This window comes from Zootoca vivipara, chromosome 14, assembly GCF_965207765.1.
Source record: "Zootoca vivipara chromosome 14, rZooViv2.hap1.1, whole genome shotgun sequence".
In the NCBI taxonomy this organism is placed as follows: domain Eukaryota; kingdom Metazoa; phylum Chordata; class Lepidosauria; order Squamata; family Lacertidae; genus Zootoca; species Zootoca vivipara.
Genome location: NC_142597.1, coordinates 1,652,880 through 1,666,055, shown reverse-complemented (window position 1 = coordinate 1,666,055; position 13,176 = coordinate 1,652,880). Strand labels below are relative to the sequence as shown.

Below are 13,176 nucleotides of genomic sequence, written 5' to 3'. Positions count from 1 at the left end.
ACTCACCTCACAGAGTGTTTGTTGTGGGGGAGGAAGGGAAAGGAGAATGTTAGCCCCTTTGAGACTCCTTTGGGTAGTGATAAAGTGGGATATCAAATCCAAACAAACTCCTCCTCCTCCTCCTCCTCCTCCTCCTCTTCCTCCTCTGTCTCCTCCTCCTCTTCTTCTCCTCCTCCTCCTCCTCCTCCTCCTCCTCCTCCTCCTCCTCCTCCTCCTCCTCCTCCTCCTTTCTTCTTCCCAAAGCTGGGAACACAAACTAGCATTTGGGATGGAGGAAGGAGGACTCTTGGACCCTGTCAGAGCCTTATGCCTCCTTCCCAAAGCTCAGTGCCTTGCTTTCACTTCTGCTTGACCCACACTTTCTAGGCATGGGTCCCAGTGGTTTGCCCCTTCCCTGGCTCCTTTCCTAGTGCTATTTTTCTAGCAAAAGAGGTGCCAGAACTCACCATGAGCAGCACCTCCCTCTTTCTCATGGAATGGCACCTGAGAGGGGCCAGAACTGCGTTCCGGTGAGTTGCCCATGAAAAAAAGCCACAGGAAAATCTACCATTTTGCTTTAAATTGGGGCAAATATCAATCTGGAGAAAACCTGATTGACATTTGCTCTGAGTGCTAAAGATTGGGTTTCCCTGGGGGAAAGTGGTGGGACAAACGGAAGTCTGGATGAGCCCCGAGTCTTGTTTAATTGTACTGCCTTCAATAGGATTCACTATGCCTAATTCTAAAATGCATTGAAGTAACCATTATATAAATTAATAATAAAAATTTCCTTGTATTAAATTAGACAGAACTGCCCATGATTTCTACAGCCATATTATTAGTATCTTACTCTGTTTCCAACGTTGTGCTCACACCAAGCTTCCATATTTTTTAAAAAAACTTCTTTCTCTGAGGGATTAGTACCGTGTTTCTCCAAAAATAAGACACCGTCTTATATTTATTTTTCCTCAAAACAAAACAAAACACGGCGGCTTATTTTCAGGGGATGTCTTAATTTTTTTATTAAGTATGGTACAATTTAACCTACAAGGTTAAACTGCCTATCACTATGGCTTATTTTTGGGGTATGGCTTATTTTTGGGGTATGGCCTATTTTTGGGGTATGGCTTATTTTCGGAGAAACACGGTACCTTTGATTTGCAAAGCCCAATACCAGTCTCCTCTGGTGGTTCTACAGTATATGGGGCCATTCATGAAGTTATTTGCCCTGCAAAGGTACTCAGGTGTCCTCCGACGGGGGTGATGGCAACAGTAGCAGCAGCAGCACGCTCCTTCAGGTGCCAAGCAGACAGAGACATCGAGTCCAAGCCTAAATGTGGGTCTAGATCAGATTCAGGAGGAGCCTGTGGCTTTCAGGATGCATTTCCCCTGCCTAATAGCAGAAATTCTGATCTACAATCTGGTAGCAAATGCTGGGAGGATTCACTTTCCAACCTTCCATCAGAAAGGTGAAGGTACTCTGTAGGCTGGGCAGGTAAAACTGGCTTTTACTAGGCTAACACCTACCTGACCCAGATCTCCGCCTCAGCTGGTCCAGTACATAACATTCTAGGGCTGATCTCAAACAACCAATATGGGGAAGGAATTGCACAGGCTGTCTCTGGATGCAAGTTCTCCATAAGATGGTTAGAAGGGCTCTGCTGGATCAAAGGGAAGCTTCCATCTAATCCCAGACCCTCTTTTTCCCATGGTGGCCAACCGGACACATCCAGAGAGCTGTCAAGCACAGCATGAAGGCAACTGCCTTCTTCTGCTTCTCAGCAAAGCCACTAGTTTAGGTGTCTCTTGAAGAAGATTAGACAAATTCACATGAGAAAGGGGCACCAATGTCTCATTTCATCAGATTTTGACCTTCCTGGAGCTATATGCTGCTGTTGGGGGGGGGGGGCGCTGAGGCCAGTGGAGGGAAAGGACAGGGCTGAAAGTGGCTGGAGAGCACTGTCAATTTCTGTCAACTTCTTCCCCCGTCCCCTACCTGCCCACTGCCACTTGCATGAAATTAGAGTGAGGGTCTCACGTGGTCCTCAGGCCACAGAGTAATGCAGGGATGGGCAAAGAGCAATTATCTTCACCCTGTACTTGGCGTGGGAAGAAGCTTTTGGCAACTTTTGACCCTAGCAAATGCCTATCAGGGTCATATTCCCACATGGGCGACTTTCCAGGGCCCACATGGTGAAAAAAGTCAGAGGTTTCTACACACATTTTGTAGCACCCTGCTTGTGGTTGACACTTAGCTGGAATGAAATATTCAACGCAGCAATAGAGAAATTAAAATAATAATTTATTTGTCAGACAAATAAATGAGAGGCACAGTGGTATAGTTACCAAAAAGCTCTGCCTGCTCTAGCCCTGCTGGTCAGCACTTATATTCCCTCAGCCCAGCTCCCTTGCTCCTCCTTTGGCTGCCTCTGTCCAATCAGCTTAGTTGAAATTCCTATTGGCTGTGTGCTAGAGCCAATAATAAAAGATACACCCATTTCCTATTACCTTTTATGGGAGACAAAGAGCTATATATCCTTCTATCATAAATGGCAGACAAGTAGTCATATATCTTTATATTTGCCAAAACAAGGAACCTTAATTACCAGATCACCTTTGCCCTTGCATTCCAACACAAATGGCTAAAACAAAATGATTAAAACAGATGGCTATGGTAATAAATTCTATCTAAACAAAAGCCTGGCTGTGCATTCCCACACACCCAGGAGCCATAAGAATCTAACATAAGAATCTAACATTTCTTACTTTCTAAATCCTTTAGAAAAGTAACATTTCTTACTTTCTAACTCCATTAAGCCAACAAATCTCATAAAAGGCACATTGGTTTATAATAGTATACAATACTGTATAACAGAAACTTTTAGAAAAAGGTTTGTGTGCAAAAGACCTCAAAGCAGAGGCTTGAAAAGGCTTCTTTAGAAATGAGCCCCCCTTTCCATGAGCCCCCCTTTCCTTCTCCCAGCTGCTGTTGTCATTAGCTCTAACATGCTCAGTAAACCTTAGACTTTAGAAAAATAATGGCTATGACTCTCTCATGATATCACTTTCTGTTAAACAATATTTACCAACTCTTAATTAGTGTATTTGCAGCTGGATTGTATTTTCTAAATATGCAGGGTCATCTCAAGCCAGTAATTTTAACCTTTTACAGCCTGTGAGGCTCATAGCTGCCAAGTTGTCCCTTATTTTAAGGGATTTTCCCTTATGCTGAATAGGCTTCCTCGCGAGAAAAGGGAAAACTTGGCAGCTATGGTGAGGCTGTAAAGGTCTTTTGCTTGTCATAAATCAGGGGGCCCTAGCAAGGAGAGCAGGAAAATAAACAAACAACAGTTAGAATGCTTTAGCCGGCTGGAGCAGCATTAAACATTTGCAAATATATCTTTTAAATTCATACAGGCCTCAATCAGGTGCCTCAATTTCACTCTCCTGGCATTATCACTCTTAAAGGACGCATTCGAGCCAGCCAAAGGCCTTTGAGGAAGGGATGAACAGGCCAGAGAGAAGCCTGACTGGCCACGTTTGACTCCCAGGACTGAGGTTGCTCCCCTCTGGTGTTTTAATGATACACATATTTGCAAACACAACTTTGCTCCCACTTGGTGCTCACATTTAATACATCTTAGATGTATGCCTAACACAGCATGCAAATGAAGCCACTATTGATGACTTCAGGAATCTAAAAAGGTTTCCGTTCATATTCATTTCTCAGTTCTTAAGATAATAATCCATGTTCCAAAACAGCAACCAGTTTTTGAAAGTCAAGTCTGGCCAACTGAAGGGGAAGTAGCCAGCCCTCATGGACAGGGAAACAGGAAATAAGCATGTTGTTTCAGAAGCACCACAGCGATTTTACAGGGTGAGTGGATATGGGGAATTTAGTCAAGTTGCTGTCAAGTCATCCCTGTATTTAAGGCACCAGTGGCCAACCATTCTGGCAAGTGGGGCACAAGCTATGCCCACAGAGCTCTACTCCTTGCAGAGTGGCGGAGTTGACAGGAGGCCTCTCTTGCCCTCACATAGAGCTGCATACTACTCTGTGAAGAGGGATTGGTTCCTGAACCACTGTGGGCATTGGTGGTCTTTGAGGAGTATAAGGGTCCCCTAACAACCCTCAGCACCTTTAACAAACTTCAGACGCCAGGATTCCTTGGGGAAGCCATGACTGCTTAAACAGCTATGATACTGTGTTAAATGTATAGTGCAAGTGGGACCCAAGTTGGGGAGGGGGGGGGGAGAAAGCATTGGTTTTCTTTGCCTTTCAATGGGAAGCCACCTAATTTGCATGTCTTGAACCAATAAGCAAACCGAAACACAGCTATTATTTGAAATTCATACTACTCTGAATTACTCCAACCAACCAGTGAGTACAAAATACATCATATTAGGGGGAAATGTGCAAACCCCCCATCCTATATTTGTGTAAACAACATGCAGAAATGAATTTTATTATGGGAAATTACTTTCAAAGATGTGTGTGTTAGTCAAAATTGCACACAAAAATGTGTTTATTAGGAAAAATTCACACAAAAATGCTGATTGATTTTCAAGAGTGGTTTTTTAAAAAGACACACAAATTGCTTCAAAAATGTGGAGGCCTGATTCTGAGACAAGAAAAATGAGACACCGAAACTGACTGATTTGTCTTTTGCTACTCAGTCCATGTGCATCTCCCCAATGCTCTTAGAAGATGCCTCTAGGCCTCCAAGCGCAACCAAGCTGCAGGTGCACAATGGCAGAGCGCAACGGCTATATGGCACACAAGCTGCCTTTCAGGAAAACTTTCCATCCCTATTGATCAGTGGGGAGCCACTGGCGCCTTTCCAAGGGAGCTGGACAAAAAACCCACAGGCTTAGATCACTGCAGCTGCAGCTTGGCAACAGGTCTAATGTGAGCTATGCAGGAGGCAGGGGGCATTTGATATTCCAACCACAGGTGTTGGTAGTGATACAAGATACCCCCCCCCACACACACTTCCCCAATGCCAGAGCCATCAACACCCTGAGCAAGGCATCCTCAACCCAAAGGTTCCATATGATGGGGCAAATGGGAAACATTTTGGACAAGTTGAAAGAAAAAGAAAAAAAAGTTGAGAGACAATCCGAAAAGTTAGGAAGTTCAAAAAGAGATAAAAGCTTTGCAGGTACAGTATTCCCAAATAATAAATGAGGAAATCGAATGGAAGATTAGAAGAATGAAGCAAAGATCATTTGAATCGGCTAATAAATGTGGGAAATTGTTGGCCTGGCAATTGAAGAAAAGACAAAAGGAGAATACAATTATAAAAATTATGGACGAAGGAAAATCTATTGAGAACCCTGCAGAGATAAGGAAATGCTTCACAAAATATTATAAACAGCTATATAAAAGGGAAAAAGAAGATATAGATGGAATAGAGAAGTTTATAAAGGAAAATGGATTACAGAAAATTCCAGTACACCAAAAGAACCTACTGAATGGGTTGATTACAAGACAAGAGGTTGAAACAGCAATCCAAGAGTTGAAAAACGACAAGGCCCCAGGACCTGATGGACTTACCTCCAAGTATTACAAAACATTAAAAAACTGGTTGATACAACCATTAATGGAGGTAGCAAATGAGATTTTAGGGGGAGGCAAGGCACCAGAGACTTGGAAAGACGCTTTTATCTCTCTGATACCAAAACCGGATGTGGATAAGACTCAGGTTAAGAATTATAGACCAATCTCCTTATTAAATGTGGATTATAAGATATACGCTAGCATTTTGGCATCAAGACTGAAAAGGGTGTTGAAGGACTTAATACATAAAGACCAGACAGGATTTCTGCCTGGAAGGCATATGAAAGACAATGTAAGAATTATAATAGACATTTTGGAGAGACTGGAAGTGAAAATAAACACCAAAGCAACGTTAATTTTTGTAGATGCCGAAAAAGCTTTTGATAATATTTCTTGGATTTTTATGAAACGAAACTTTGCAAAAATGGAGGTTGGCCAAAATTTTGTTAATGGGATTAACGGTATCTATTCTGAGCAAAGAGCCAAAATCATTGTAAATAATGTGGTCTCAGAAGAGATAAGAATTGAGAAAGGAACAAGACAAGGGTGCCCACTCTCCCCCCTGCTATTCATTTCCGTCCTGGAGGTCTTGCTGAATATGATTAGGAGCGATGAAGGTGTTAAAGGAATTACAGTGGGTACAAAACAATATAAGCTAAAAGCCTTTGCAGATGATTTAGTACTGACTTTGCAGAACCCTGAACAAAGTGCTGTAAGAGTATTGCAGATAATTCAAGAGTTTGGTAGAGTGGCAGGCTTTAAGTAAAATAAAGGGAAAACTAAAGTGTTAGAAAAGAATTTGACGATGCAAGAGAGACAAAGAATAGAGGACTGCACAGGACTGAAATGTGTGAAAAAGGTGAAATACCTAGGAGTTAATATGACGTCAAAAAATCTGAATCTGTATAAGGATAATTATGAGAAGCTATGGAAGGAAATTAAAAGAGATTTGGAAGTGTGGACAAGGTTGAAATTGTCCTTAATGGGTAGAATAGCAACTGTTAAAATGAATGTATTGCCGAGAATGTTGTTTTTATTTCAGGCCCTTCTGATAGTAGATAAGATGAAATGCTTTCAAGAGTGGCAGAAGACATTGTCTAAATTTGTCTGGCAAGGGAAGAAACCTAGGATTAAATATAAACTTTTGACAGATGTAAAAGAAAGAGGAGGATACTCTTTGCCAGACTTAAAGATTTATTTTGAAGCCGCAGCTTTTTGTTGGCTGAAGGAATGGTTTTTGCTAGACAATGACGACTTGCTGGATTTAGAGGGCCATGATAATGCATTTGGGTGGCATGCATATTTATGGTATGATAAAGTAAAGTTGCACAAAGGCTTTAAAAATCATATAATTAGGAAATCATTGTTTAATGTTTGGATTAGATATAAAGATTTGTTGGAAAGAAAAACTCCTAGGTGGATTTCACCACTCGAGGCAAAGAAACCTAAAAGGACAAATATGGATGAGAATAGGCTGAAATATAAAGATATTTTGATGGAGGTGGGAAACCATTTTAAGTTAAGGCCATATGAACAATTGAAGGACAGGCTGAGTGATTGGTTTCAGTATGTGCAGATAAATGAAGCATTTAAATTAGATAAAAAAATAGGATTCCAATCAGAAAAGTCGAAATTAGAAATTGAATTGTTAGAGACAGACAGTAAGAATCTGGCCAGAATGTATAATTTGTTGCTAGAATGGCATTTGAAAGATGAGCAAACAAAATCGGTTTATGATTGAATGGGCCAAAGATTTGGGCCATAATGTGATGATGTCGGACTGGGAAAAACTGTGGAAGAAGGGTATGAAGTTTACGGCATGTACTGTGTTGAAGGAAAATTTGATGAAAATGATGTATAGATGGTATTTGACGCCGGTTAAGTTAGCTAAAATGTACCATAAAAGTGACAACAAATGTTGGAAATGTAAGGAGGATGTTGGCTCATTTTACCATATGTGGTGGACATGCCCTAAGATAAAAGGCTTCTGGGAAATGATTTATAATGAAATGAAAAAGATTTATAAAAACACTTTTTTGAAGAAACCGGAGGCCTTTTTACTTGGAATAGTTGGGGAAGAAATCCCCAAAGAGGATGTTAATTTGTTCATGTATGCCACCACAGCTGCCAGGATTCTAATAGCAAAATATTGGAAAAAAGAGGAACTGCCTTCGTTGCAGGAATGGCAAATGAAAATGATGGATTATATGGAATTGGCAGAACTGACAGGAAGACTCCGGGACCAAACAAGTGACAAAGTTCTAAAAGATTGGAAGAAGTTTAAAATATATATAGGGAAAGCATTTGACAATTAGATTTTGAATATCCAGGAAAATAAAGAAGTTAAGGTAATAGGGAGACAATATAAGATTAAAAGTAATAAATTTTGGTAGATGTTATTAAGATGAAATTAAGAAGTGTTAAAGGGATTACATGATGGGTAAGAAAGATGATTTAGAAACTGCTATAGAAGCTTATAAAAATGGAAAATCAGATAGTGGGGAACTGGGGAAGCCAGAAGACAATGAATATTAAAATGGATTGGAGATGATATGTTTTTGTTTTATGTTGTTTGATGTTGATGTATTTTTGTATTTTTATTTTTTTGTATTTTTATGTTTTTTGTATTTTTTATGTGTGTTAGATAAAACTATTAATAAAAAATATATTTTTTAAAAAAAGAATTATTCTGAATAAATTTTAAAACCACGCAATTTGTGAAATTGCTCAGCCTGGCTGGTCTGCAGGTGCCCAATTGCAGTTGCTTTTGCAATTCTCCTGGAGTAACTTTAACTAGAATAAATGGCTGGGGAAGTGTAACAAAGTGCTGTGGGTGCCCCCCCCCACCTGTGGTAGTACAGGACTTTTCAGGCTCTAAAATACTGACAGCTTAAAGGGGTCTTTCTCCTATTTGTGCCCTGGGTGTTCTATCTGTTGTGCATTTCCTGGGGTGAGTTGTTAAGAAAATTGGAGTAGGAACCTGCTTGTTATTACTTCTTACTTTACTATTTAAAGACTTTCTACACTGACTTTTTACATTGGGCACTTCCAGATAATCACTGTTTTCAGATGGGATTCAATCCTATACCAGCAAAAATTGGTTCAACAATTATGACTGGGAGGTCTTGTACAACAAACCCACTTCCTCAAAGGCCACATGTTTTGCAATAAGGTAAGTGACAGCAAAGTGTGGGATAACATTTGCTTTGATGCAATGTTGTTTAACTTCCCCATAAGCAAATTGGAATGAATGCTCATTTAACAGCTAACATTGTCTGATCTACCTGCAAACTAATCAGGATGAATAAAAGAATAACCGGGGGGGGGGGAGAAGAAGATAAGACGTACTCCCTGTACCATAAGTGCAGACCCCTCTCCTTCCCCAAATTAATGCACTCCACCTGTTCAATTATGTTTTAGGATTCTGGCCAAGATGCCCACATAATTCAGCTGAAAGGAAAGGAAAGAAATCCCTACATTCCAACTACTAGATTAAAGCCTGAATAAGAGGAAATCAACATGACCCCTTCTTTCCACTGAACACCAAAAGGATACCCAAAGCACTGGGCAAACCTACCGTGATCTTGCTGGCCCGATTTAGTGCCTCCACCCAGTCCTGCAGGTCCTTTTGGTCATTGGCTTGCAAAACATAGCGCTGAGACAATGCATTAATAACTGTGGACACAGAGATCAGTGTCAGTGTTTGGCATCGTTCAAAGTAATGGACAGCAACCTGTGGTCTTCCTCCCATTATTTTCCCCACCCTTCCTACCACAAGCTGAGATCCTCTACGAAAGGACCTCTGCCATATCGGTCCAATGGATAGCTACAAGATACAGGGTCTTCTCAGTGGTAGCACCCCACTGAGCATAGAATACACCATTTGTTTAAAGCACATTTCTCCCCCACCCCAAATTCTGGAAATTGTAGTTAAGGCTATTGGTAAATTTATGGTAGCTCTATGAAGAGTGAACAACAGTTCCCAGGATTCTTTGGGAGATGTCATGTGCTTCAATCATATAGATTGGATCATAGAATCATAGAGTTGGAAGAGACCACAAGGGCCATCCAGTCCAACCCCCTGTCAAGCAGGAAACACCATCAAAGCATTCCTGACATATGGCTGTCAAGCCTCTGCTTAAAGACCTCCAAAGAAGGAGACTTCACCACACTCCTTGGCAGCAAATTCCACTGTCGAACAACTCTTACTGTCAGGAAGTTCTTCCTAATGTTTAGGTGGATGTAACATCGAGGCTCACCTGGAAAGCTCTCCCCACCACCACCCTCTTTCAGATGGAGAAAACAATTCTGTTCTAGAAGGCATTTGCCCTCACAGAATCCAATCTGATCTAGTTGCTGGTCTTAGCACTTAGATTTAAAAGGGTGTTTGCATTGGGGAATCTAAAACCGAATGTCACTCTAAAGTTCTTGGCTTTGGATATTGTAAGGGGGCGGAGTTACAGAGAACATTCCCCCATCATAAAGTCCAGCTCCTCCAGCAGTCAGAGCTCCAGCAGCGGGTCCAGTGAAGGGCAGGAGGAAGTGAGCAGGTCGGTCCAGGGCTCCGGCAGAATCCAAGAGCCGCGACTGCAGCCTAGAGCTCCTCTACAGGAAATGGCCAGCAGAGGAGCATCGGACAGGCGCCCTTTCCCCCCAACGCCTGATTTGAGGCGTGCCAGCTCCCGTAGGAGCAAGGGGTGGCACTTGGGGGTCCCCAAACTACTTTGCTGGGCACGTGGCTGGAAAGCGCCATTGCGAGATTCTGATGAAGACTGAACAGTCATGTTCTCTTGCACTGTAAATAACTATGCACCAATAAAAGTCTTAAAGACACGACGGTGTGGCGCGTCGTTACTCGAGGGTAGCCACTAGCATCCCTCACAGATTTTATGGCTGGGTTTATAAATTCTGCAAGTGGGACCTGCAATAAAATGCCACAATGTATGCTCCCCTTCTAACAGGAGATCTCCAGCCAGCCAGCCAGACCCACTGTCCTCCAGGGTGGTATAAATGGTGAGGGCAGGAGTGGGGAATCTGTACCCCCTTGAAGTAATGTTGTGGACTACAATCCTACCAGACCCACTCAGCCAGCATGGCCAATGGCCAGAGATTATGGGTCCCTACAATTGGCAACTGAGGTGGTGACACCTCAGGGGGCTGCCTGGTTTGCATTGACCTATGACAGGGCCTTTTCAAGGATGAGTCCCTGTTTGTTTGTTTGTTTGTTTGTTTGTTTGTTTGTCTGTTTGTCTGCCTTCCTTCCTTAATACTGACATTCAGGAAGCATCTAAAAACATTCTTGCTTAGCCAGGCATTTGATGGCTGTTCCTGGCAAAACCAAAATCACTGGCTAAGAGAATGCTTTTAACTGTTTTTTAGAGTGGTTTTAACCATGTTTAGTACTGATATGCTGATCTCCTTTGGGAGGAATACCAGGCTCTAGGTGAAATCATCTTCATCATCTGAGGGGTCACAAGTTCCCTACTTTTCTGTCAAGGTCCCAAACAGACCAATGCATCCTCCTCCTGACCCCTCGTTTTCTGTTTTATTTTTCCAAATGACACTCAATATTCTGTGGTTTTGGAGAATACTCCATTCTCATTGTTGGAATTTTAGAAGGGGTGGGATTTGTTTGTTGGTTCGTTTTGGTACTTCTGCCAGCTTCAGGATTCTCTGAATCAGGCCAGTCACTGGCGGAGAAAGAAGAGTCCGGGGGGAGCGCACCGCCCCCGGCAGTGCGATCCCGGCAGTGTGCCATTACGGCTGCAACCCGCCCTGCCCCCAGGATGGGCACCAGCCCCGCCCCGCCTGCCCCCCCCCCTGTGCCAGAGCATGAAGCTCCGCCACAGAGGCCAATACAACCTCTTTATTCTTGCTGGTCTCATTTTGGCTCCATTTCTGTTGGGACCAGAGTTTGCTACCGTGTTTCTCATATTATAAGACATGTCTTATATTTATTTGTTCCGCAAAAAAACACACTATGGCTTATTTTCAAGGGATGTCTTATTTTTTTCCTCCTCCTCCTGCCGCAGCCGGCATTGCTGCTGCGCCTATCACTATGTCTTATTTTCGGGGTATGGCTTATATTCCTTGAATGCTTAAAAATCCTGCTATGGCTTATTTTATGGGTATGTCTTAAAATATGAGAAACAGGGTATTAGGGGGAGTGATATTGATATTTCATTGAATATATTTTTATTCTTCACAAATTTAAAAAATACGTTAAATGCATTAAAAAATACATTGTGCTGGGGAATGTAGATGGGAAGTTGAAATGCAAGCAAACTTTATGTTTTTTAGAGCAAATGTTACTCACTGCTTGTATACAACCACCTTTGGGATGGGGGTTCGGTTATAAAGACCATCATGCATTTTGCAGATGGGCAGAAGGAGTGCAGAATATGGTACAGTCCATAGAATTCAGCTCTCTGAACATCCCAGTTTTAAAGTCAGCTTCTAGCTCCTTAAACATCTTCTGGTTTCTATGATTGCAAGGTTTTGCATTGACAAAATCCTCTCAAAAACCAGAGGGATAGCCAGGTCAGTTTCCCGAGGGTTGGAAGTGTGGCTGAGAAAGGAGGGAATCAAATTCACAGAATAAGCTTGTGGTGGGGTGGGAGGAATCTGAATCCACTTCAAGGGTGCATGAAGACACTCATTGAAATCTAAACTATGGTCTGAAGCATCCTTCACTAACCTGGTGCCTTCCAGATGTTTTGGACTACAACTCCCATCAGCCTCAGCCAGCACATGCCAGCTGGGACCGATGGGGATTGTGTTACAACACATCTGGAGGGCAGCAGGTTGACAAAGGATGAGCTCTGTTCTCCTGCCTCCTCCCTTGCATGTCATGCATAATAATAATAATAATAATAATTTATTTATACCCCGCACACCTGGCCCACTCTGGGAGGCTCCCAACAGAATATTAAAAATAGAATCAAACATTAAAAACTTCTCCAAACAGGGCTGCCTTCAGGTGTCTTCTAAAAGTCAGTTGTTTATTTCCTTGACATCTGATGGGAGGGCGTTCCACAGGGCAGGTGCCGCTACCGAGAAAGCCCTCTGCCTGGTTCCCTGTAACCTCACTTCTCGCAGTAAGGGAACCGCCAGAAGGCCCACGGAGCTGGACCTCAGTGTCCGGGCAGAACGATGGGGGTGGAGACGCTCCTTCAGGTATACTGGGCTTAAATCATTAAGTTACGTTTTGGAGGTAAACTTAACCACGGTTTGCTGGTTCAAATGTAATGGCAAATTATGCTTTGATGAAAACAGGAAGTGACAAAAGTCTGAATGCAGCCCAACATTCAGCCCACGCCATCTAACTGGCATAGTGTTAGCTTTCCTCTGCAACCACGAAATGAAATTAGAGCCCTTTTGGGGAGACTTGAACAAAATAACCATATTACAGAATCTCTGGTGTCCATCTTCTCTTTGATGGACAACTTATGCATCAGCGTCCCCTAATTGATGGCTGAAAGTGACATTGAGTGATGACTTGTGTCCATAAACACAAGTCATACAGGTTTAAAAGCCACAGGAAGCGTTAAGTGTTGCAAGTGCAGCTGCTGGTTTTCAAGTGTCCTGTGCTCTGAAGACTTACACGCCCTTTCCCTTCCCCCCTCCCCCGGAATGCC

At 42.4% G+C, this 13,176-nt stretch overlaps 1 protein-coding gene across 6 annotated transcripts in view; it reads right to left on the bottom strand.

Moving 5' to 3' along the window:
- PLEKHA2 (pleckstrin homology domain containing A2) overlaps positions 1–13,176 on the bottom strand; it is a 106,096-nt gene that overhangs the window by 36,683 nt on the left and 56,237 nt on the right. For all 6 annotated transcript variants that reach the window (XM_088657627.1, XM_088657631.1, XM_035138974.3 and 3 more), the window contains one exon: positions 9,117–9,214. In XM_088657627.1, the coding sequence (XP_088513753.1) occupies positions 9,117–9,214 (98 nt within the window). The remainder of the gene's footprint in view (positions 1–9,116; positions 9,215–13,176) is intronic.